The sequence below is a fragment of the Etheostoma cragini genome, chromosome 23 (assembly GCF_013103735.1).
Source record: "Etheostoma cragini isolate CJK2018 chromosome 23, CSU_Ecrag_1.0, whole genome shotgun sequence".
In the NCBI taxonomy this organism is placed as follows: domain Eukaryota; kingdom Metazoa; phylum Chordata; class Actinopteri; order Perciformes; family Percidae; genus Etheostoma; species Etheostoma cragini.
The window spans coordinates 18,984,792-19,011,229 of NC_048429.1; the positions used below are offsets into that span (position 1 = coordinate 18,984,792).

The 26,438-nt window shown below is 41.0% G+C and overlaps 2 protein-coding genes across 2 annotated transcripts in view; one reads left to right on the forward strand and one right to left on the reverse strand.

Moving 5' to 3' along the window:
* Positions 1-9,315, forward strand: part of efcab6 (EF-hand calcium binding domain 6) — a 67,925-nt gene extending 58,610 nt beyond the window's left edge. Inside the window, exons 21-29 of the mRNA XM_034864137.1 lie at positions 110-265; positions 1,829-2,039; positions 2,122-2,316; positions 2,728-2,970; positions 3,355-3,561; positions 5,737-5,920; positions 6,007-6,194; positions 8,386-8,535; positions 9,005-9,315. Of these exons, the coding sequence (XP_034720028.1) occupies positions 110-265; positions 1,829-2,039; positions 2,122-2,316; positions 2,728-2,970; positions 3,355-3,561; positions 5,737-5,920; positions 6,007-6,194; positions 8,386-8,535; positions 9,005-9,127 (1,657 nt within the window). The 3' untranslated portion in view covers positions 9,128-9,315. The remainder of the gene's footprint in view (positions 1-109; positions 266-1,828; positions 2,040-2,121; positions 2,317-2,727; positions 2,971-3,354; positions 3,562-5,736; positions 5,921-6,006; positions 6,195-8,385; positions 8,536-9,004) is intronic.
* Positions 9,316-15,856: 6,541 nt separating this feature from the next.
* The window catches only part of mpped1 (metallophosphoesterase domain containing 1), an 84,683-nt gene continuing 74,101 nt past the window's right edge, over positions 15,857-26,438 (reverse strand). Inside the window, exons 6-7 of the mRNA XM_034863898.1 lie at positions 21,024-21,137; positions 15,857-16,870 (exon numbers count right to left, since the gene is read on the reverse strand). Of these exons, the coding sequence (XP_034719789.1) occupies positions 16,752-16,870; positions 21,024-21,137 (233 nt within the window). The 3' untranslated portion in view covers positions 15,857-16,751. The remainder of the gene's footprint in view (positions 16,871-21,023; positions 21,138-26,438) is intronic.

Consider the following 26,438-nt stretch of genomic DNA (forward strand, 5'->3'; position numbering starts at 1 on the left):
CAAACATATTTTATATTTACGCTGTCTGTCTGAACAGAAATACTTGAGTGAAGCTATGGAAACATAGCAGTACAGGTTATAACACAAGCTGTTGTTGTGCTGTCCACAGACAGATTGTGCAGGAGAACTACAAGGGGTTGAGCGACTCCCTGACTCACCTGGAAACGATTAGAGATGGCACAGTGACAGTGGAGGAGCTGCTGCGCCTGCTACAAACCTACAGCTACTCTGTCCGGAGAGAGCAGCTTATAAATTACCTGCGCAGGTCAACTCCAACCTTTACTTTTCCCCATGGAGACTTACATTATAGTAGTGGGCACAGCTGGAGACAGTCTGCACAGCCATGTGTCTGCACAGCCTTGTGGACCAAACTTTAGTTCCTTTTTTATTGCTTAAACACAGTTTTCTAAACTCTCCAAACTTATCTAATGACTTTAACCTCAACCTGGTTTCTGTGACGTGAACTGTTTAGCTCAGGTAACAGACTCTGGAGTTTTGCACATATAGCTTCACTTGTAACCACTGTTGTTTAGCGATAAAAAACTACTGTAAACTGTAAAGACAATCTTACACAATAACACAATGAAAATCAGAGAATTGGCCTGTGTATTTATTGGTATGCAGATAATAATTTGAAGCTGCACAATACAGGTTTTCACTTTCTTGTCATTTTTATCCATCTTAGTTAATCCTCAGACACCCCACCTATACGTTTAAATATATGTGTATATATATATACACATATATATATATATATATATATATATATAGATGCTTATCTATGTATCTATGTATGTACATCTATGTATCTTATTTTCAGTTTTTTTGGGGGGGTGGGGGGATGTTTAGCTGGTTATCCAAACCCTTCAAAATACCACATTACTCTAAGACATCAAGACCTTGCGGAACACCATGGATGGAGGGATGGATGAATGAATGATGGATTGATCGATTGATGGATGTAAAGGATGTACAGAGGGATGGATGGATGGATAGATAGATAGATGAAGGATGGATTGATGTAAGGATGTAAGGATGGATGATTGATAGATGGACTGATTGATGTGAGGATGTAAGGATGGATAGTTGGTTGAATAGATGGATGGATGGATGGATGGTTGGATAGATAGATGGAAGGATGCACGGATGAAAGATGGGTGGATGGATGAATAGATGGAAGGAAGGATGGATGATGGTTAGATGGAAGTATGGATGATGGAAGGATGGATGGATTCGGTTATGACACTTGACACTGACATTTGTTGATTGAATGGCGAGCACTTCTGTTCTGCAAACTGTTAAGAAGCCTCCTTCCTGTCACTATAACTAGGAAGGTCATCCTCTGACTGCCCTGAATCTCTAGAATGGGGTTGTAAAGTAGATTGCAATGAACCAGAGCAAGTTTTTCTCCTCTCCCAGAATGCATTGTGGACTTGCCAGACCTTACTCGGCAGCCTGGTGAGGATGGTCTGGCAAAGCGAGACTAGGGTGGCCGGAGCTCAGTCCATAGGGAGTTGGGTTGGGAACCGGAGTGGCACTGGAGAAGTGCAAGGTCACCTCCTGGGCACTGCCAAGGTGTCCTTGAGCAAGGCACCGGACCCCCAAATGTTCCGGCGGCAGTCCATCAACAGCTGCAGCCCCCTCAATCTGACGCTTTTCTTCACTTGTGCATGTGTATATCTTGAACATGTGTGTATTTCAGGTCTGAGTGTTACTAACAACGGAGTGAAACATGTTTATTTTCCCCTGCAGGAATAATAAAGTACATTCAATTTAACAAAATTGAAATCATTCATTGTAAAATCCACTTCTTTGTTTGTTTCTAAAGGCTTGAGGTTCCCATGGATGATTATGGTGAGAGGCTATCTTACATGGACTTCCTGTCTAAGTTTGACCCTAAAGCAGAGAAGAGGTCTAAGCGTCCTCCTTCTTCTCCTGATGTTGCATGCCAGATAGAGTCTTTGGACAGCCTCAGTCCAGGCCTGATTCTGACTAGGATGCAAGAACTAGTAACTGCGTCAGCACCTAATCTGTATAAGGTGAAGCTTACAACATGCTTCATTTTTCTTTGTCGTCGGTTTCTCAGCTGATCACTTTTCGGTGTCTCTTTCTGTCCCCTAGGCATTCTTGGCCTTTGACCAGAGTGGGACAGGGACAGTCAAAGCTCTGGAATTTCGCCAGGTGCTGGAGAACTTTTGTGCCCATCTGTCAGACAAACAGCACAGATACATCCTGACCAAACTGCAGCTGGACCAAGAGAACTGCACTGTTAACTGGAAGGATTTTCTCAACAAGTTCCAGTCACAGAGCCCACTGGTAAGAGAAGCTGTTTCTGGAGATATTTAAGGCAAATGTGCTTTTTCACTTCCCATGATGCTAACATGGGGAACATGGTCACCATTTTACCCGCTTTGCATCTGCATGTTCCCGTTGTCATTAGCCTTGTTTCATCACACATTTTGGTTGGCTTTTGGTGCGTACCCAAGTGTGACTGGCGCGTTCATACCTGCCCAAACAAAACGCACCAAGGTGGAAAACCAACTCTATCCGCGCAATTCAACCAAACTAAACAAGGCAGGTGTGAAAGCACCATTAGAAGGCAAGAACATTTGTGTATTGCCTCAAAATGTTGACCTTTTCTGTTGGCTTTGTACCTCATATGGAGCGTGTGTGTGTGTGTGTCTGTGTGTGTGTGTGTGTTGTATGCTACTGTTTATAATGATGTAGACGTCAAAGAGGTCTCTGAGTAAGACCTGGGAAAAAGGGACTAAAACCGATTGCTTGCCTATCCAGACCGAGACCTCTGAAGACACAGATTCTCTGCAGCAGATCCAGGAAGTCGTCTCCGGTGACTTGTATGAAATCACCAAAGAGCTCATAGATCTTGACTCCTCCAACAGCACTACAATCTCTAAAGGGCAGTTCAGACAGCTGTGTGATCACCACTGCCTGAGACTCACAAAGGATCAGGTGAGAAACTGTTTGCTTATATTCCTGTCCATGATAATTCAGAGAATTCTAGCCGTTCAAGAGAACAAGCACATCTTCAACAACTCTTCCAATGTTTTCAAGCAACAACACATACTGGCATCCGCCCATGGTTACAAAGGAGGAAATTAGTCTGTGAGAGAATGAGTCTTTTGGTGCATTTGCCAACACCATTTATTTTAGTCTGATATGTTGTCTTTGATTATCCTAATCAAAATCTAATTTATCTTTGCCAATAATTATTGACTTAATGAGAAAGTTAGTCATCTGTAAAGCCAATTTACTGTGCTGTTTGTAGCTCGCTTTGGGGTCCTAGTCCCCCCAGTGCAAATGATTATTGTCTATGTGTTTCCTTTTGCTTCTCAGTTTGAGTGTGTGTGGAGTCAGATGCCTGTGAATGAGCAGAAGAAGCTGCAGTACAGAGAGTTTCTGGAGCGCTTTGGTGCGCCGAGAGGGGCAGAAGCAGGGGGTCCCACCGTCAGTGTCCCATCTCTGTCCTATGAGCCCAGACAAACAGCCTCAGCGACAACATTTCGCCCAGAGACTGTAGGTGCCATTCTGCAACGCACTAAGGTAAAGCACATGACAGGATGGAATATCCAGAGGACTGCACATTAAAAACCTCTCTCACTCACTTTTACTTATTTCCCCGTCAAAAACACTGCGCTTTACACTTACAAACCCTTGGACACTTTTTCACAGTATCTCTGCTGCCCTTTTTTGCTCTGTGCACTCTTCAGAAAAAGATAAAGAAGGATTTGGAAAATGTGTCGAACTGAATGAGAAAGGTTATTATTGCGCACTTATGTGGATATTAGCAGACACAAAAATAAAGGTTTGAGAAGAGAAGACAGATTATGCTAGCTCAAATTAATTGAGTCTCTCCAATTTCCCTGCAAAATATAAATCACATGTTCCCAACCATGTTTTTTTCTGTGATCAAAATGTCTCACTGCTGGCTTAAAATTTAATCTCAAATAGTGAAAATGCATTTAATCAATGGTGTATATCAACATAAAAAAGGGGCGATAGCAAAGGGAGAGAAACAGTCAGTTGAAAAAAGTCAGACCCTACAAACCAATACATTACAACTGTCAGGAGACACAGGACATAGCTCTATCACGTGTAGTTCTTGTGAAAGCCCCCTAAGACTCTGTTTCCACTTGGTATTAACATCCGATCTGAGTGACCGGATCACAAGTGGACAGCTCTCGTTACGCGTGTCCCCACCTAGCAGTGAAATGTGTCTCAATGGCATGTCTCTCTTTTTTCTGTTTTCAAAAGGTCCCGCTGGTTGCTTTATATTGATTCTCAAATATAATTCCATAATGCTTTGACAAAAGTGGATTTTATCAGTATTGTCTGTGTCAGACCAATTTACAGCTGATATACATTAGCTGTTTGTTGCCTGCCAATCGGAAGGTTGGTGGTTCAGTGCCTGGCCCTGCAGTCCTATTTCAAAGTATAATATATATATATATATATATATATATATATATATATATATATATTTCAGAGATATTTGACATTTCCAGAACGTCCGCCATGTTTAAGCAAGTTTCTAAATTGATTGTTTTTCTTTTGTGTGTAGACACCCTGTGTACACGCCAAATAAACAGAGCAAAGTCTTTGTCCTTCGTCGACACATTTTGTCAGGTGATGTTTGTGAAGTGTGTGAATCCTTCTTGAAATAAGCAGATGCCTGTTCAATCTTGCCAGACTTAAAGCAGCAATTTGAGACTATGTGGGAATTGAGGCTTTAGACACAGCTCAAACTACAGTTTCATCTCAGAAACATATTACATGTGTAAATGATGTACTTGAACCAGGGTTTTTATCTTTGCAGGTGATTCCTAAACTCATCTTGTGTCAAGTATATTCTCACATTAAGTGGAACTGCAGAAGTGATATGATTAAACTTATTTTATTTTGTTTCCAAATGTTTTCCTAAACATTAAGTGAAATTATATTAATCGTAAGGGGAATTATTCATCACCTCCTGTGAAGGGTGATAAAGAGTACAAGATTTGCTTATGTGAAGATGCCCAGGGGCCGATGTTTTTTTTAACATTAAAAGTTACATTCAATTGCACTGATTAATTACAATTTTTCTTTTCATTGTCACAAGTATCTTCTTTTTAAACTTCTTTTTACATCTGTAGTCAGATATAACCGAAAATATTGTATGAAATACCTTCAACTTGACGTTGGAAAAATTTTAACCTCCTAACTTCATGTAAAGTTTACATATGACTACATATGACCACACTGTTAAAATACTCAATTAAAAATAAAAGTTCTGCATTGAAAGAAATGTGCGCAAGCATCATCAGGAAAATGTACTTAAAGTATAAAAAGTACTCAATGCAGAAAACTGCTCAGTTTAGAAACTGGAAAAGATCCAAACAGTTAAATCAATCAAGTGTTACATTGTCTAATCATTTTCGCTGAAAGATCTTAATTTGTAAACTATTTACTAAAGCTGTCAAATGAATTTAGTGGAGAAAAAATATTTCTCTCTGAAATGTTGCTGAGTAGAAGTAGAAACAGGCATGAAAAGAAATGACTCAAATAATGTGAAAATGCATCAACATTTGTACCTGAGTCCAGTACTTGAGAACATGTACTTGTACTTAGTTACATTCCACCAGTGCTTGGTGCAAACCACTCTTAAACAACTTAAGATGCCACTTTTCTTCAATGTAGTTGTGCAGCACTACTCCTCACCTTCTCTCATTCCTCTCCCAGTCTGCCCCCCAGTGCACCTCCAGGGGTCCTGCCTCAGTGGGGAGGCCGGGAACAGTAAGCCCGTTGGGCAGCGCAGAGAGAAGGCTGCGTGGGGCCGTGCAGCGCTGTTGGAGAGAGATCCAGAAGAACTGTGCAAAGGAAGATCCTCAGCAAGAGGGACACATAAGCACTACCTCCTTCCTGGGTGAGCAGCAAACCACAGGCAATCATACATGACCCTGAGCTATTCCTTCTACCTGCTATATGCTCAGGACTGACTGTGTGTTGCAGAGATCCTCCAATGCCTCGGCATCAGTATGACTCAGGAGCAAATTGAGCATCTGGCTGTGAAGTTTGACATCAGCAATAATGGCTGCGTTTCTTATCACAACTTCCTTCGTCACTTCCTATTGAACCTAAAACCAGCAGAGACCAAGGCGGCACATGAACGACGTAGACTCCCTCTTCCTATAACACCGGTAAAAAAAAAAACTGTTTGCAATTCTCTGTCTGCATGTAATAAGCTCTAAACGTGTCTCCAACCCCTCTTATTGAGCTATGACTTTGGAAAAAATTAAAAGTTTTTCCAAATATACATTTGTATCTCCACCACTTTGTTTACGTGGTGCAATACAATGCAAATTGCAAACGTCTTAACCCTACTATAGTTGTTTAGATGGTTAGAAATGGTTGCACTGGCACCAAGATGCGGAGTGGGACTTTTCCCAGTGTGGCGGTACTGTTTCGAGGCTGCCTGGCGTATGGCCGCTGCCCGGTGCCCCTCTGATGCGACTGGGCAGCGGCCGCATGCCAGGCAGCGGCCACAGGGCAGCAGCCACTGTCCGGTGGCCGCTGCCCAGTGGCAGCTGCCCGGTGGCAGCCGCCCAGTGGGTTTGAAATTAAGCCTAAAGTCCTTAGGGTCCATTTCCCGAGGAACATTAATTCCCTCTGCTCACTTTTAAGGCAAAGGCTAAATAATAATACATTTTATTTATGTAGTGCTTTACATGGTAGACTAGTCAAAGACACTTTACAGTAAAACCAGCACATTTATCACATAAAAACAGAAACATGAAACTAGCATATTTAAAGCAATTAAAACACAGTGTAGCCTACAACTTTGTAAAAATGTGGGATGACTATAGGCTAAGTAGATATTTTTACACCCTCACACATTCAGTCGGGTCTGCTACTTTGGGCTTTTTTTCTCCCTTTGACAAGAGCCGTATTTCCCTTTCTGCATATTATATGCTTCACCTCCTCGTTACTTTCCATTAGAAGCTGCTGCTTATTGGGTGAAACATATGGTGCATGCGTCTTCTCAATTCTGCATTAGTAAATCTGTGATCAATACTGTGGTCTATTTGAGAAAGCCGTGAACGTGCACTTATCACAGCTATCTACACCTGGCTTGACATAGCTTCACCTGTTCATCCTGGCTCGGCAAATGTGCAACCGATCAAGCAGATGAGCAGATCACACAAAGTCAAGCTGCGCTTTTTCACTTATACTGGATATCTTTATTCTACTTTCGTGCAACAGGCCCCTGCACTTACAATAAAGATCAACAAAAACAAAAACAATCCACATGGAAACAAAGTGCAAACCAATGAGAGCACACATAAATCGCACAGTACACAAACAGAACCACGTGATACTATTGCACAACAGCCTCAAAAAGCCTTATTTAAAATATTGATTGATTTTGGCACATTTGAGTTTCAGTGAGGTTCAGTCTGCATTTTGGGGACTTGGTATCGTCTGTATCGGATGGTAGGAGGGTGGAGGATGCTGATTGGCTGTTCCCCACTCCTCCCCGTCACCTTCATGGCAGATTATACCACACAGGCGGGTTCAGGCGGGTTTCACATTTTAGTATGCATGTTAGCATTTTGAAAAGTACTTTTCCCTCATGGATCCAGTCATCACAGTTGGAGTTACTGTGAAATTGGGACACGGGGTATGTACTTTAAGCTACACATGCCCATGCTGAGCAGCACATTTCAAATTAACTCTCCTTTCCTCTGTTTAACATCTGGTGCATTGCACATGTGTTGTCTGCAAGTTTAAATTGGGTTATAAGCAAGTGTGTGTGTGTGGGGGGAGGTGCCGGGTTGCCAGATTGTGTAAACTCAGCGGGGACCTCCCACCCTCAGGCTCTTGACTATCGCCTATATGACAAGCAAACTGGGCAAGTTTGGTGAGTTTGCGGTGCTTTTCTGGCATGGGGAGGTGTATATGAAGCTTTGAACAATGACACACGGGTGGGCACGTTCTTAAAAGACTCCCGCTGAGCGACTAAGCTGAGCCCCAAGCTTTAATGGAGCGTGTGGGTGAAGGCCCTAATCTGGCAACCCATGAGCTGCGAGCTTCCAAACCAACTTTGAAAACACAAGACCTGCATTGTCTTAAAAGAAACCACCACCATCTGTGTAAAATTGCCAAGACCCCCTGCATCTTATCTGATTCAATGACGTCTCTACACCAGCTTACAGACAAAACCTTTTTTATCTGATCATAGAACAAACAACACTTGCGTCTCAGCTTGTGAAGAAATGAAATAATAGCACTAATGTGGGCTCTCACCTTTTTTTTCTGGTTGATCGTGACTTCCTGTATGGGCCTTGTACCCTGTCTGATGGGATCCTGCTCGGTCTGGTTCCGGTTCAGGTGAGCCACGGTGTTCTAAGCAAAGATGGCGTGGAGGTCATGCTGAGGATGCACGGTGTGGTTCACTCCTCCTGGACCTCCATCAGACGCTGTTTCCTGACGTGCGACCGCAGCCGCACAGGAAGTGTCTCGGTGCAGGACTTTAGGAAGGTGAGGTCCCTTACAGAGCTCCGACTGCTCTGCTGCATCCGAAGAATGTCAAAACACAAGAGAAAAAAGTTGTTCTTCATAAATTATTGATGCGATTGTTTCACTTGTGTCTCTTCTATCAAAATGTCTGTAGAAGAATGATGGAGGGTGACTTGAAATCCATGCTCAAGACACACAGACACACACAACACTTGACAGCCAATCAGTAATTTTAATTGTTCCATTAAGCTGAAGGTTGAAACAAGACTGCTCTGACATTTTGGCCCAGGAGAACAGCAGCTGACACTCCTGTTTTATTGCCCCTGCCATTTACCTGCTGTACATTTCACAGACAACAAAGCTCCACAAGCTAATCAATAGAAACAATTAGCCAACCTGTTCAGGGATGACATCTCCTAAACCCCAACTCGAAACACTAGGACACACACAAATGTTCCCACTCCAATTCTTTGCCGCTGTTGCCCTGCAGGTGCTGCGCCACTTCAGCGTCAGGCTGTCAGAGGAGGAGTTCTTCCACCTCAGCTCTTATTTTGATGCCAACACCACAGGAAGGATCTGCTACAATGACTTCCTGTGGGCCTTTCTTCGCTGACCTTCATTCAGATGCCTACTGCTGCTTTGATACATTGTGGTAATTTGGTTAATTGCAATTTGTTATGCGGGGATTATGCACTGTAGAAAGCAAAATATAACCTGAAATGGTAAGCAGATCACTCTGCATTTGATCCTAAATCCCCTGAAAATGCATTTCTCTGTAACAATAAATATTGACACTAAACAATAGCTTGGTTTCCTTTGGAATTATGTTCATGTTGGAAATACAACACCTCAACTCCAACAATAGTGTTAAAACAGTGAGGTAAAAAAAAGGGGGTGGATGTCATGGCTCTGAATAGCAATAGACAGACCTGCAATCAACCCTGAACCGTGCTGTGGTTTCCATGTTCAGACATTGTAGAAGAGACATTCTTCGGAGCATCTTCCTGCCCGACTCGCAGATTGTCTTGTCTCTACTTCACAGAACAATCAGTGTTTATTTAGCTAGTATTTAGTTTCCACTCCAAGTACTTCTACTGTTAAACTCCATGCCTTCTCTTTTCTGATTATGTCTTTATAAAAAAAAGATTAGTAAAACTTTACTTAAGGTTTTCTGCATTAGACCTTAACCCTAACAATAATCCTATTTTTAATGACAAAACCAAATGACATTTGAAAAAAAGCATTATGTCAAGTTTATATGTTTTATTACACATTCATGACAGTGTCATGTCCCTGTTCAAGTAGATTTCAAGTAACCCAAAAGATCTTTAGTGTTGACTATGTTTTTCCACCTCCAAGATGATCTCTGGTCATGGTGTTGTAGTGGGAACATGCCACTTTGGAGGGGTGTATTTTGGTAAATAGACTGGACTGGCTCTCGCGTTTCACTTCCTGCCTGGCTGTCCCAACGCCCCGCTGCTCGCTTGAAAAAAGATGCATTATTTCCTCATGTTTTTTAGTCATCGGATCCCTTGATGGATGTATTTGTATCAGAGGAAGATCTTGCTGTCCGGTCCAGATAAACCAACCAAGGGGCAAGACTATTTTAATTAAGGATGTCCCAATCCTGATCACAGTATTGGATTGAAGCCCATTTTGACATTTTTTTTTACTGATCAAGGTTGGGCATTTACCCCGATTACCTTACTCTGATCATTTAAAATTAGCTTGTAGTGATCGCTTTTAATCACACACCCCCTGCACCACACACACCCCGCCAGACTGTCTGGATGTCGGCACTTTCAAACCAAGATGTGGCCACTTACCAGTGTCTGTCCAGAGAGTGTCTCGTAGCTTGCCAATATTTGGCAACAAGTAAGAATTCTGTCTTTCTTAGTCACCCTTTTTTACAGAAGCTGATGATTGTAGTTCTCCACAATTCTTCTGTGACTCCAATGGGAAACCGCGCTAACAGGCTGTTATTCTTTGGCGCCAACATCGGCTCAAGAAGAAAATCAAAGATTGACAATTAAGTGCAAGATGCCTCACTAAGTTTAGTTTTCATTGTCCTGTGGGGAACAGGAAGTTTATTCTTTGGTTGTGTGGGGGTTTGCTGGGATCCTATAGAGAACTCATTTGCTGCACTGAGTTGGCATTTCTAATGTTAATACTTCAAATACACTGTCTAATATTATGCTTAATGATCACAAAGGATCATCATAAAATAATATGGGTGGGGGATTAGGGACCCACAGCCCATTTCTGCCCCCCGGGCCCTTTGGTGATGAGGAAACAAAGATGAACAAAGAAGAGATTGTTACATGATTTGGGTTGCTCCCAGTGTTGTCCACCTTCTGTGACGATTTGACACTGATTTGTGTTCCAAAGCCGATCAAAGAAAGTGATCCAGACAACAGGAAGGACTGGGTGGATCTTTTGTTCGGATGGGAAGTGTGAAGTAAGATGGATAACGGGGAAGATAGAGGGGACGTCTGTCATTCACGTATGAAAATGAGACAGCAGCGAGATGGCTCTCGGAGAGGAGAAAAAAAATGTATCATCTGAGGAATCTGAGAGAGGGACACGCAGATGGAAATGGAAAAGGGATGATCAGAAACGGAGGAAAAAATAAAAGGAGCTCAGGATGGTGGTTGGATAGGCAGAGTGAGAAAAAAGGGAGGGAAGGAGCTGGGGCAAGACAAGAGTATATGAAAGCTAGTTGTATTAATGGCAAAGTAAAAAGCCATCGGCGAATAAATTACCCAGGCTCCCCTGGGATTACTAATGTAATTATTTGAACGAGCGTTCTTATTATAATGTGCAGAGGTGTGGAAGACCTGCGGAACAAAATGGGAGACAGAGACAGAGAGGGTTGTTGCTACTGGAAATTAACTCGCAGCTCTGGGCTCTATAATTGATACGAGACACAGATACCTTTGAGTGGAACAAAAGAGAAGAACCAGGACGGGGAAAAGTTTCCTCTGCAGCCTTAATTTCTTTCTCTAGAACAAGAAATAAAGGAGGGGAGAGACAAAAGGAAGGGAAGTAAGGAAGCATGATCCACCGGTCACAGATAAGGTTTTATTCAATCAGTGAATAATCTCTCAGAACCATCAGAATCCTTATGGTTTTAAGAAAGAGAGGTACATTTTTAGAGTTGTCTCCAAGAGCAACACAGTAACATGTTGCTGCTGGCGGGTTTCTTGTTTTACAGTTGAAAGACAAAATGCCTCCAACAACGATGGCAAAAATACAATACCATATGGACACTTTCATTCCAAAATGCTATACATCCATTTTAAAAAAAAGACCTGAAGTTCATAACCATCCAGTTTTGCTGAAATATAGAGGGTACAGTCAGAATTATTTTTTCCTAACGATGCTTTTAAAAAATACCAACACAATCTGCTTTCAAGTTTCAGCTGTCAATCATTCAGCCTGCGTAGGCGTCCCTTTTTTCAAACAGAAGATATCTCATTTTGGAACAAAACTCTTCATATGCAGATTGTCTGAGTAGCAGAAGTCGTTAACTCCTTTAAGCATGCCTCAAGAAAGAAATCAAGAAATAGTACAGCACTTTTTTCCCCCCTGAAAAAAACAGGAAACACATAACACAGCTACTGAAGCAGAAGAGCATCAAAGTGAGACATCTAAATGAGGACTGGAAGTGGAGAGTTGAACCAAACAGACAGCTTTTTATGAAACTGAGAGATGAAAGTTCCTCCCATCTTTTGGTTTTTAATGTTTCCCTTTGTTCCTTTCTTGGAGCATTTTCCTTCATAGACGTTAATTAAGTATGTGTTTTAAACTCTCTTACTATTCCTACACACACACACACACCCTATGTTGTGCTTGCACACTGTTGTCTGAATACATTCAAACTATCACTGCTAATCTTTTGTTGCTAATCTTCAGTTGGTATCATACTGCATTGTTCATTACTAGCCACAAACTCTAAAACCCTTTACCCTTACCTGCTCTGCATGCGTTAAAGGATTTGTAATCAATAGACTATTGTCTTTGGACGGCATTGATGGTACCACCAGTAGTTTAATAGCCAATAACTAAATAGTATAACCTGCACCAACATTATTGCCAGCATATTCATATTTAGGCTGTTCTCAAGAACCTTCCTTACACATAACTACGAAAATTAATCTGCTCCAATCCACCATCTTTTTTCTAATCTAACTAGTCATTTTGGTGCCTACACTCAAAGCTTTAGAGCATAATTTTTGATCTTAATAAATGTCCGTGACATTCAAGTCATTACCAAATGAGATTCTGCAAAGCTAATTATGACAACCACCACAACTCTCTCTGGATTTCTCAGTATGACTGTGGTCAGGAGATTGTGGCGTCTGGTGGCTTTCCCACTCTGAAGAGTCCATCACGTTATTTTAATCCTCTGTGTCCTTCTTTGCTACTTGTAACTGCATGGAGGATGGGGGGGACAATAGTCACTTGACCAGACCTCTGTCGCCTAATTTCAGAGTCTATCACACGATTTGGTGTGCATTCATTTTCTTTCATGAGGATGCGTTGTCAAATTTACCAATTTGACATATGCTACATTTAGAAAAGGGCTGCAAATACATAGTAAACAATTTGAGTTTTTTTCTCACTGTTGCGTTGGAAAGTTAGCTAACAAGTTGATGTTCTTTAACTCTGAATGCATGGGTTTGATACTAATGCAGATATAGGGTGTCTGTAGTTCTGATAGAAGATCACATCTACATTTCAAAACATACCGTAATCCACGTCGTTTTATGTCAGAGCAGCATCCTCTCTGTGTTCTAGGTAGGGCTAGGTACCGATTTCAAAACTTTTAAGGCACTCTAAAGCCTTGAGTATCAAAAAATACCTTCAATACCCAATTGTAATACCTAAGGAGAAAACCTTATCAGAGTCAGTGAGCTGATCTGCATTCAGCATGCTTCTAAAGACTAATAGTGCTGGTTATTGGCTGTCTATCGTTAAATGTTGTAGGAAAAACTCTACGTTACACACAGAGACAGGGCTCAAGTAGAAGGAACTGAAAAAAAAATAAAAAATTGCTGTAATGTGTAATGTTGTATGTGTGGTAGTATTAAAAAAGGATTGGTATCTGCACTGGTATTGAACATTTTTTAACGATACCCAGCCCTAGTTCCAGGACTTTCAATGTAAGCTCTGGAAGTACAGTATGTGTTCTTCAACCTCCAGTGGCCATACCCTCTTCACCAGGCGCACCATACCTTAAATCTAATCCTAATTCTAAGCTAAACCTGCCTCTTGAAGAAGCGACGATCAGCCAAAATGTCTGCAATTTCAGTCTAAACTCAAACTGCTCCACATAACATTAGCATAACACGTACTGACACTCAGACTGTTGTTCATGGTCTAACAAGTGCAAACAAACACACACGACACATACCACACACTCCACACATTTCTTGGAGAGCAAATCGGCTGCGGTTTCCTTCTTCACCTATTTGGAAACATTAAGACATCAGCTGGCACAATGATTGCTGATGTGCTGAGGAAGTGGGAGTAAACTGCAGCCCCAGGGAACGTTCAGACATTATGTCTGAGAGCGGGAGGATCAAAGTGTGACGTGGTCTTGTTATGCTAAGCACATTCAGACTCTTACTGAGAACAGCTAAATTCAGAAAATAGAGCAACAGGGGAAAAAAGGAATCTTTTTTTTTAAAACACAGACAGCTGCTAAAGACATGAAAGAGTTAATAATCACCAAATGGGGCCGAGCAGCTTCACAGAGGAGAAAATACCATAATAAGCATTTACATTACTAAGAAATAGACCAAAGGTAATGTAAAAAGCACAGATATTAACATGTTTTTGTAAAGCATAGCAACAACTTGGAAATCTACAAGTTCTTTTTTCTTTACATTGACAGAGTACATTTACAAAGACCAGTTACACTACATGTAGTTACAGATTTGCTCCTCTTTAAAAAAAAGGATAAAAAGTTCCCTCTCTCCCAACACGAGGGAGGGTGCTAGAAACACCCACCGCCGCTCGGAAGTTGGGGTTAGTATGACTGTACAGAAGCAGCGTTAGCATGTAGCACCTTTACGTCGTATGCAGTGGCGGATGCCGAACAGATGGGTGGGCCTGAATCTAGGAAGTCCCCAAATCAAAGAAGCTTTCTTTACAAAAAGAAGCTGTTGTAGTTGTGAGAAACATTCAATCTGCCAGGCCCCAGTTTGCTGGGACCAGTGGTGTAGTCTGATGTATTGTAGTGGGTATCCTGTACTGTATATATATGAGCAAGGATGGGGGTCTGGGTGTCCTCCACCAGGGAAGTTTTGGGCATCAAAGACTTAATTTCCTGCATTCTGGCACTCTTTTATGCACCATGTCACGGTGGAAATATCTATAATTCAAAATATTTCATAATAAAAATGCAAAGTATGTTGTTACATGTCATTGCACATTTGAAGTGGGTATTAGAAAATCCTGGAGCTTTCTTAGCGGGTACACTGCGTATACCTGCGTATCACGTAGACTACACCACTGCCTGGGACAGTAAAACTCAACATTACATTGTAAAATGTAAAACCTTACATTGTGGCAGTTTTCAAAATCTACATACGTGTGTATGTAAGCAGTATTTACTGAATATTATTTGAATATTAAAAAAGTTAACAAATGAAATTCTAACAGGGTAAGACTGACAGCATCAGTATACATGTTATCATTTATTTACAAGACTGTCAAAGGGAGGCAGGTATCTTTCTGCCTATCAGACGCTGCTCCCCCTCTCTTCTGCCTGCTCCGTTGCCGGTGTGTGCGTGTGAGTGACAGCCCGGTCAGCCAGACTGTTACCTTTTGCCCGCAATCTCTTGTGGAGCTTTATAACTCAGAACCACAGGTTCCAGTTAATCTTCTGGACATGTGTGTTGAGTTATTTAAACAACAACAACTGCTCCAGCCAGCTCATAGCGGGGTGTGTGAAGGTGGACAGGCCGGGCAGCAAGAAAGCGACCCCAGCAGACTGTGGAGCTTCTGAAATCAATTTTTGTAAAACAGCCACAGGTCACGTTAAAAAGTCTCAGAATTGAACAATGTATATACGTTTTCCAGTCCATGGTTATTGGGATTGTTGCAGTGCTTTGCACACCAAAACACTTCACTTTCTGATTGGTTGGGTCAGCTGTCAATGTGGGCGGGCCCAGGCCCGCCTTCAGCTCCGCGCCTGGTCGTATGTTACCTGCAGACCAAAAAGTTAGTCCCTATAAAGCTGTGCTATCATTCACACAGCATGGAGGATAGAGAGGGAGGAACACTGCAAATGATTTGGTTCTTACCAAAAAAAAAAAAAAAACTTATGAGTGTTTTATCTTGTTTTAAAATCTTTTTGCAGTGGAGAAAAGAGGAGAAAAGAATACTTGAGCTACATGGAAGGAGGAGAGGAGAGGAGAGGACCAAAAAGGGAAAGTGCTGCTTGTGGTTTCCTCTGCATCCTCCTGGACGGTTCAGAGGCTTATTGGGGCTGCAGTGGGGCCCAGGGGAGCAGTGTAATGTTTGATACCCTGACGCTCACACTGGCACTGGCGGAGACCTCTTGCTGCCCTCACACACTCAATTTGATCACATATACACATACACACTGGCAAAAACACACACCACATCATGCTCCGGGCCAGAGGAGGGGAGCATAACAGGAGGAAGATAAGAGTGGCAGAAAAGAAGTGGGAAGAAATGAGGAAAGTAATGTTTAAAAAGTGGAAAGAGAGAAGAAGTTCTGTGACAAATCCTCTGGGCAAATGTTACGTTGCTGTCGAGTCAAGGTTTATCCAAAACTGTCACGTAGACAAGGTGTTGGGTGGTTTCACTTTATGATTTACAGTTCATATAAAGGAAGTGAAAAAGGCCAACAGGGACGTCTGGGTGCCTCCTGTCTCTCTGAGACCCCCATCAGATTGTCAGTGCAGTAAAAGAGGACAAAGAAATGTTCATATGTCCGCATGAAAAGCGTCTCTCCGCTTGTCCATCTGCTTTTAGACTCAGTGTTGAGATGACGAAATGATGGCAGAGAAAATAACATTAATAGCATGAGGAAGCGTTCCTCACTTAGTCCTGTCCGTCTCCAGGCATGTACCATGCTGTATGTGTGGTGTTAAACACACAGCTGCCTCATAATATTTACAGAAACCTGCTCCGCTCTGGTCAACCAACCTCACCTAGATCTCCTGGTTGGCGGCAGGTGTTTTTGGGCAATCCCGCTTTAGTCATGTGGCCCGGGGGTTTGGAAGGTCGAAGACGATGGGTGCATTCATGGGCAGGAAGTTGACAGTGCAGGCTGAGGCGTTGACGAACGTCGTGGTGCCGTCAGTCATCATGCCGTAACCTGTGGAGCAGTGGAAAAGGTCAACTCCTGCACGCTGTCAGCACTACATGCTTTTACAGATGTTTTTTAAACACATTTCAGACTTGGTTTTTCATTTTTGTTCAAACAGGAACACACAGTGGGCCCTATTTTAACGATCCATGCACACGCATGAAGCGCCTGCCGCAGGTGCGTTCAGGGCGTGTCTAAATCCACTTTGCTAGTTTGATGGCAGAAAAACAGGTCCATGAGCCAGGCGCATGGTTCAAAGGGTTGTACTTAGTGTATTTATTCATTCATAGGTGTGTTTTGGGCGTAACATGCAATAAACCAAGCCGAGTGTCCCATCCCCTTTAAAAGCCAGGAGCATTTGTACCTTCGAGCGTTGCTGTGAGCAGGAAGGAGAAATTTTCAGGAGAAGAAACTGATTTAGCATGAAGTAAAAGCATCCAAGCAGATCATATCAAAATACAATTTCACATTGTTCATATATTCATATTTATATTATTTTTTAATCTTTTGCATGTTTGTGTGCTGCTGCGCCTCCCTGTGTGTGTAACAAGCATAGTGTGAACGCACATTTTACTAATGTACTGTTAAAATAACAGGGAACTTCTGCGTTATTGTTTGTCAATGGCGCGATCACTTTCTGCTGCCTCAAGATAACACTACGCCCACAATGCACCTGAACACACCTAACTGTAAGACCAGCACGCCCATGGATGCAAATATCGGCGCAGGTTCATTGGTCTTAAAGGAACATGCCGACTTATTGGGACTTGGGACGCAGAGTTACATACCTACAGATACAAACCAGATATATACCCTTCTCATCTCTGCTGTAACTCTGCCCCCAGCATTAGCTTAGCCTAGCAAAGATCCTTCCGATAACTGGTTCCAACTAGCTACTGGTCCCAGTAAGTGACAAAATTAAGCCAACATGTTCCTATTTACTTTGATTGTGATTTGATAATGCTACTTGGGCGGAGTGATTAGCGCAACACCTGAAAGCACAGTTACCTCCGTCAACAAAACCAATGTGAATAGCTAGCTTGTAGAAAACAACACTGGTGATCATGGCTGACCTTGAGGAATTGTCTGAGGATTGTTACTTGGTATCAAACCAAGATCTGGAAAATATATTTTCGAGCCGGAATGCACAGATAAGGAGTTGCCAATTTTGGAAGCTGATAGACAAAATGCCAAACAGACTGAGGTTGAAAGAAGATTCAGAATGAATATTTATGGTGGTGTATATGTAGAGAATGCCAACCTATGCCAACAGAAAACAATTGCTTTTGTTGTAGTGAACAATAAAAATATTGGTGTCACTACCACGGATGATTTCTCTGCCCTAATACACTTGGCAGTTGTCAGTATTTTTCTCGCAATTATTGACTCTATTACTCCATCTCTTACCAAACTCCAAGCGAACTTTCTGCTCTGTGACCGGGCTTCTCAGGTGCTGCAAGCAAATCACTCCGCCCAAGTAGCAGAAGCAGCAGTGTGCCTTTCTGAGAGTATAGTTCCCAGTTACTGTAATATGCGGTTAGAAGATGGCTGTGTCTCATGTACTAAACCAGTGTTTCTCAATTTGTAGGGACTGGCTCGCGGACAACTGGTAAAAATTAAACAAATAACATTTAATGTACATCTGATTTTGGACTATTTTGAAGTATTTAGAACGTGTCATTTTTTTTGACTGACGTGTGTCAGCCGTGCAGCAGTCTAGCGCCTTAGCCATGGTAACCATCCTTTGACTGACGTTCACTTAAAGTTTGTGTTGATTTTGGAAGCAAGATCATGTATGGCCTTATTTGTTATTTTTGCAGTTTTGATATTTAATTTATTTTAGTCAATGCTGTCCATGCAGTTGGCATGCGCCTCCTCAGTTTCTTATTAATGGGCTCTGAAATGCACTTTGCACATGTAAACATGTGTATTTACGTAAAAAAAAAAATTGCTTGTTTGGAAGAGGGTCTCCACTTAATGGCCATTAGAATATGTGGGTCACAGGGTGAGACCAGTTGAGACGCCCTGTATTAGAAGCCACGTCTAGGCATATGGGTTGGAGGACACATTTTAACAACATTTCCATTCTCTCCTCCCATCCAGTAAATTAGGTCTCTTGACAGGAGTGCCTTAATATACAATCAAACACACATTTTTTTGCATTTGGAGGTTTTCTTTTATTACAATTTCAATGTGGCCCAATATGGATATAGATATGGATATATTCTCTTTTTTTTTACTGCATAGTACTAAAATGTTGCCTCCCCAAAGGGCACACACATTTGCATTAAATATCCACTAATACATGGTTAAATAACACAAACTAATCAGAGGAAGTAATGTCAATCACAGTGGAGCCCTGGACGAATAGGAACTGAGACGCATCTGAAGGCTGTCATACATAGAGGTAATCTATTGGACGAGAAATGAGAGTTAGAAGCGCTTGGTATCACCATTCTAAAATGCCAAGAATTCAGTTTTGAGAAAATGTATGCATGAGTGCAACACTAACACCCCTACAGTTGAAAAACTGCTTCAAAGGCACTTTGGCTCAACGTTCCTTCCAAATGGCAGATGTAAAAGTGTTACCAAAGTGTTGTCAAGCACAAGTTAAATACCATCTCTACAAAAGTACAACAATTTCATCAGTGATCTTTTTAAGTGTAGGTGTAACTTTCACCATCTCCTGGATAAGAACAGATGTCCCTGTTGGTCCTTTCAGATTTAGAATACATGAATACAAAACACTGAGAACAACGTCTGCCATTCTCAATTTCTCTCAGAGTCTTTACATTTTACATTTCAACTCAATGCTGACCTGATCCCCTGACTGAGGAAGCAATCCTCAGCTGAAGATGAGATGAAATGTGGCTCGGCTATTCTTGAATATACACTTTCATAATTTTCATCATTGCTTGCATCATAGCATTATAGTGTTGGTGCGTTAAGAGTTTAGCAAGCCTAGATTCTTTTTAGAAAAAATGTACCACTGAGAAAAACTCAGCTCATCTCAACCTGTAACACATATCTTATGAATTCATTCTCTTTGGAAAAATTGTCATAGCAATCGTAAAAATCGTAAAGACCCCTGATCTAGATACAAGGCTTTTCCTCTATTTGCGCTACATATACAGTACATGTGACGGGCAGATTTACATTATAAGGTATATGTTTAGATAAGTAAGAAAAATGTACACACAGTGATGGTGGATCAGAATATGGTTACGCTAGAGTCCCTTTTTTTTAATTTAATGCTAAATATGATGTTGCAACCAAACGAATTTAGGTCATTAGGATTTATGTCAGCCTCAAAATATGTAAACTGCATTTTGTAGATAAGGGGGGAAGAGATTAGTTTATATGTACAGTACATCCCTAACTTAAAAACATCCCATTGCAACATGTGGAGACACATATTAGTCAAGGGTGTGACTTCTACTGGGATTCTTTCTCCCACTCACGTTTGATTTAGTCATTAAAAGACCTGTTTAGTGTCTTCTTATTGTCCAGAATAAGACACTAAAGACACATTCAAAATGTTAAAATGCTCTCCTGAGTCAACCCTCAGTGCATTTACAAGCAGTAGTTAGGGCTTCACAGGTAACATAAAAGCTGCTCTGCCTTCTTGGTGGAGGATATCGTAGATTGTGAGTTGGACTGCAGACACTAGTCAGGGCTGTAAAACTCTTCTGCATTTTCAGGGGTAAAATTTTTTTTAGCTATTCTTTAATATTGCAGTATAAAAAAGCATGTTGGTATTATCAGCCATTGTTAACTTCACTGTGTAAATCCATATAAAGAAATCTATGAAGATATATTTACTCCAATACAGGTACTAACTTTGTGTCAAAACTTTTGTGTGTGTACGTATATTATTTTTCAAAAGCTCAAGACAAAATCATGAATATACGTGAATTTAAAACACACAATTGTTTTTTTCTTGCATTTCAATCCCCCCACCCCTTTTCCATCAAACGTGGTCAGGAGAAAATATGTATTTTCTAAAGTCACTACTCAACTTTGATGTAAAAACTGTCATGTTAATTTAAAATGTGGATGTATTATATGTACCATATGTGCCTCCGTAGCTACAGCGGTATTGTGTGTGTGTGTGTGTGTGTGTCTTTGTGTTTGTGTGTGTTTTACAAGCACATGCACGTACCTTCATGAATGTGTCCGAACACATGTAATTTGGGTTGGACTCTCCTCTGGACTGTGTTGAGCAGCTCCATGCACCCCACACGCTGCATCTTTTTCGGGACCCAGTCCAGGAAACCTGCACACAGCGATGTGCAAATCAAACACACCTCAAATTAAACCCGCTGCTTCTCACAAAGCCTTTGAACAAAAAAAAACCTCTAAGTTTCTTACTATCTGCAATGCAATCTGCAGAGCAGAACCTGAGAAAAGAGGCAGTCACATTCATCATATTTTTAATTAATTTAATTTGTTACATTTCATCATACTGTTTCAGTTTCAGTGACAGACTTATGGGAAATATGTTGTATAATTACCATAAATTCATTCTACAATTTAATCTGACTATTCATGTGAAGAGAAAAATTAATTTAAATTCGATACACTAAGGAAAAAATACCATGTCGATTGCAAAGTCCATATGTCCCAAATCGCTGTGTTCAAGGTGACTATGTGCTTCATTTTTATATTCGAAAAAATGTATGTGCTCCCATTACAGAAATTGTATTTTATATTTTACCACAAAGTCACAATATGTTATTGTAATCTAATGAGTCACAGATTTAACGCATGTGTTAGTGAGTATCCAGCCAGGTAAAGGTAGCATGAGGTGCTACAAGGGAAAGTGAAAGTCAAGGGGCGAAAACCAGAGTCACACTCGGTCAGGCTTTAACAATGGACACAATTACGGAGCTTGTAAATTATCCAAACCCTACCCCAAATTGCGCAAATTTCTATTTAGCGCCATTTTTAGTTTCAGTCCGTGTTTGTGTTGGCTTACTGTTTTCTTTCCCCTTGTCCTCCTGTACTTGTGTTAAGTATCCTTTTCATGAAATGTGCTAAATGAATCAAAGTTGTTATTATGTTTGTTGCTACAACAATCTTCACAGTGACAGTGATACCCTGTTTAGCTCACGCGAAATCCAAAGTAGGCTAATTTACCGTATGCAACCCTTGGAATGCAACGCTGCATCTGTAATATATTCACTTATTGTAAGTGAATATGTTTCTGTCAGTGTAAAACACTATGTGACCTCCCAGTAACGCTAACCACAGTAATATACAGTGAGCTTTACCACAGCAGGCAGGGCTGTAGTATTTGAGTCCGGACTCAAGACACTTTTCTGTTGTCTTGAACTTGTTGGTATTTGGACTCAAACTTGTTTCGAATTCAGCCATTGGACTGGCAAAATATTTTAGTTGGTCGAACCGAGTCAGCAGTATATGCTTTTGCTAACTTCCTCTTTCAAAACAAAAACACTGATGAAGTGATTACAGGTACAATTAGGTAGTAGTTTAATTCAAAGTCCATCTAGAACATGCATTGAGATTGGTTGCCTGGTACAGACCTGACTGCGTCATACCGCTTGATCATCAGATATCAATTATCATTTTCAGTTTGGCCACAGACACAATGTCAGTGAGCTCTCTGTACCATGAGTTCTTCAAGTAATAAGTTGAAGAATGAGAACATTTTCATTTAATATTTTAAGTATATAATGTGGCTAAATGTGATCCTATAGTGTTGATTATTGCAAATAATAAAGTAAAATGATCAAGATACACTGTCTCTCACATCACATGAGTTATGAACAGCTAAGAAAATGGTCTTGAAGAGGATTCTTTTTTGTTTGTCTCTGTATTCACGCTCTCATTTGGACTCGGTCTTGACATGGACTCGACTAGTCCTGGATTTGGACTTGTCTTGGACTCGACAAAGCTGAAATTGACTACAGCTCTGAAAGCAGGTGTGGTAAAAATACTACCGCCTTTGTCCTTCAACACAAATGGAAAGTAACACATTTTAACTTTAATCCTGTTAGTTTTCTACATAAACTGGCGGTTGGATCATTTCAGCAATGCGTTCAACGGGCAACAGTGTGATGGGATTTTCAGTGTTTTTGTAGCTGAATGTGTTTCCACAAGGGTCATAAATTTCATCTCCCTTCAAAAAGCGATTCATCACGTTTTAGAACAAAGCACACCATTTCGGGTCCTTGTCTAATGACAAACTGCAGATCGCACCACACACACAAAAAAAAACTCTTAGATAGCATCCGTAAAAAATAAAGATCAATCACAGCCACGCACAGATGCAGACTTCACAGTGTGTGTGACAAGGATGAAGCACGGAGGGTATATGATTTAGTGGCTGCTCTGTGAGAAGGGATGCTGCTGATGCTGAGTCAATAAAAGCATCAAGTCGGAGAAATAAAATGACTACATCTTCCCTGCCTTCTGTTGCTCTGGCCAGACAGGAAGAAAAGTAAATGAAAAGGAGAAAAAATAGAGTTAATTGAACAAAAGAGCAAATGACCAAATGAGAAAAAGAAACTGAAAGTCATGCTATTGTTTTGATCAATTGAAATTAGTTTTGCCTGTGAAAATTGAAAAAAACAACCCCAATCAAAGCCTTCTCAAAGCTTGATATGAAGTCTTTAAACCGATTTCTTTTTTCTAACCAGTGTCCAACATCAGGTTCATCTTCTTCTGGCAGACAGCTTCTTGAGAAAAAGGAGGCACATTTAAAGACCTGTAATCCATTGATGGCACAATTTGCCTGGAAGTATATAGAATAAAAGTTGGGGTTCGGAAAGTTTTTACCACCTGTGGATAAATGTCTATTGTTTTCTAAGATTACAGAGAAAAAATAAAAATTAAGTAATAAATTGACATATTGAAATGGGAAAAGTGCCTTCAACAAACTGCTATGGGCAAGTTAAAGTCAATTCTCAAGTCTGTAGGTTAACTACACTTTTTTGTTCAACCTGGATCCTAGTTTCCTATTTTTGTATAACTGATGGGAACAATGATCTTTGAGTATTAAGCGTGAACGCTGTAACCGGCAGCCACAGACCGGGCTAGAATGAAACCATGTGGGGCAAATGTGAGTTGTCAATTTACGTCCACTAAAAGCGCTTCATTTGGCCACTGATAGGCTCAGATTATTATTCTAAGTGTCTCACAGAAAGGTCCTAACAGCTTTAACACCTTTCTGTTCACCCAGAAACAGCTCTGAGGTCGCTAGTGCTAAACCCACCAAACTCAATTTCAAAAAGCAATACTTTTAGAGTGTATGGAGCCAACGTGTTCTCACATGTAAATCAGTAAACTATGTGTTTATTTTAACCAAAACTAGAGTTGTAATGGTTGGAGAAGTGGTAAAAAACGACCCAAAATGGCTTTTCATAGTTTTATTTTATTTGTATCAACTTTGAATGAAGGGTTTTTATGTTCAAACATGGATCTTAATCTTTAACAGAAAGGTTGACTTCTTTCCATAATGTTGTCAGACACTTTTAATATTAATCTGAGCCTGTCTGCAGCAAAACAACCACGTTAGTGAAGGTAAATAATAACTGGACAACTGTCCTATTACATTGTAGCTTGTTTCTCTGCTGCCGACTGCAGAGATCTCGCTTAATATTGGACCAATGTAAAAGATAGTTGTTCCCACTTAGACACAAAACAATAGGAAAATAGGGTTAAAAAATTAGGGTTGAAAAACAACCAAATAGTTACCCTTTAAGAAGTGCAAGTCAAGTCTCAAGTCAATTAACAACTCTTTAAGAATACGTCCAAATCAAGATTTGAGTCTTTGAGGGCAAGCCCAAGTCAATCTTCATCTTTGCCCTTTTACTTGCTTTTGTAAAAGCAAAATGGCCAAAACCACTTAGTCCAACTAGGTCCAACTATAGCAGTGAATCAATTTATCTCTATTTGAGTGAAAGGTACATACTTCATACTAAAAGTCAAGTCTCATCAACTTTTTGCGTTTAAAGGCTCTGACACACCAACCCGACAGCCAACCTTTGGCAAAAAAGGCAGTCGGACTCCCCGAGTTGGTTAAAAAAGCGCCTTGGAACAAACCAAACCGACACCGACTTGAGTGTACGTTCTGGCGTGTATTGTTATCCCAAAAATGAAAACCGGCACCTGTTTGGACAAACGCTTCACGTGTGTCTGGCTTCTCTGGAAATTCAAAGCCAGACTGTCATGGCGTCTCCTTTGGAATACAATCTAGAATTTTACTAAAATAGTTCACTGAAATGTGTTTCTTAAAACATTTAAAGGAGAAATCGGCCATGTAACGTCAAATTTTGAGAGGCGTTTGTCACACTCATCCGTCTTGTTGTTACGGTTAGCACTCCACCAATCAGATTGGTCATTGAGTTTGACTGCCCGCCTTCTGATTCAACATGTTAAATCGGCCCAAATGAAGGCTGATGATGTCACAGAACACACCAAACAGACTCCAGTCACCAAACTTGCCAGACTCTCTGACGGGTTGCAGTGTCAGCGCCTTAAGTCTCAAGTCAATATTTCAGGATATTGATTTTCAAGTAAGCAAAGTCTCAAATCAAATTAAAGTTGTAAGTCCTTATATGTGCGACGTAACTCCCTGCCCCAGATCTCACGTCAGATCTCATGTTGAAATTGCCCCTTGCTTGGATTTAGACCAAAACTAAACAAAAGATTGTGGCCATATAATAGTATGTGTCTGTGTGTGTTGTGGCAAAGAAGAAGTAGCTCAATGATTTGGTAGCTTCAGTAAGTCTTCATGGGGGCAAAAGAATAGAAAGAAAAAGACTCTCCAGGGACGACTTTCAGATTCTTTATGCATTTGTTATTTTTTGACTACCAAGCAAAGTGCTAAAATCCCACTCAAGTCAAAGTTAATGGACCCTGTGATATCCGAATCAGACATAACATCATCCTGGCAGTGAATCAGTCATGCAGGTAAGTAATACAGTCTGACTTATTTGTCCTCTAAATGTATCTACCTGTAAAACACAACATATTTTTAGTATCAGTTTAAGCATGAAATGCCTTAAAACTGTAAATGTATTCTTTACAAGCCTTGTGAGGCTGTGGTAGTGAAGTGAGAAGTTATGAGGGCTTTTCGTGTCTCGGGGTATTTTGCTCTAATGTGCCGCTTGTTTCAAAGCAGCTGCTGCTATGGGCGCTGCGCCTGTTTTCCTCTTTTGGTCTCACTGTCTCCTTTTGTTTCTCTGCTGTTAACTTCTTCCTCACAGCCAGATAAAGTGGCCATATTCTTCCTCTCTAGCTGCCGATCTGCTGCTTGTCAGCGCCTCATAAAAGACGGGAGCTTTTGGTGCAGTGCTGCTCACATTCCTTTTTCCCTCACCTTCTGGGCCATTATTCGTTAAGCACTCTTTTAAAAAAAAAGATTCCCAAGAAAGATTTCTTTTCTTCACCTCTAGTGCGCTTTGAAGAATTCACTCTATTGTCCACACTTTCTTCTTCTTCTTCCATCCCCTTTTTTCCTTTATTCTTCTTTCTTTCCCATGCCATTCCCTCTGTTGTGTGTGTGTGTGTGTGTGTGTGTGTGTGTGTGTGTGTGTGTGTGTGTGTGTGT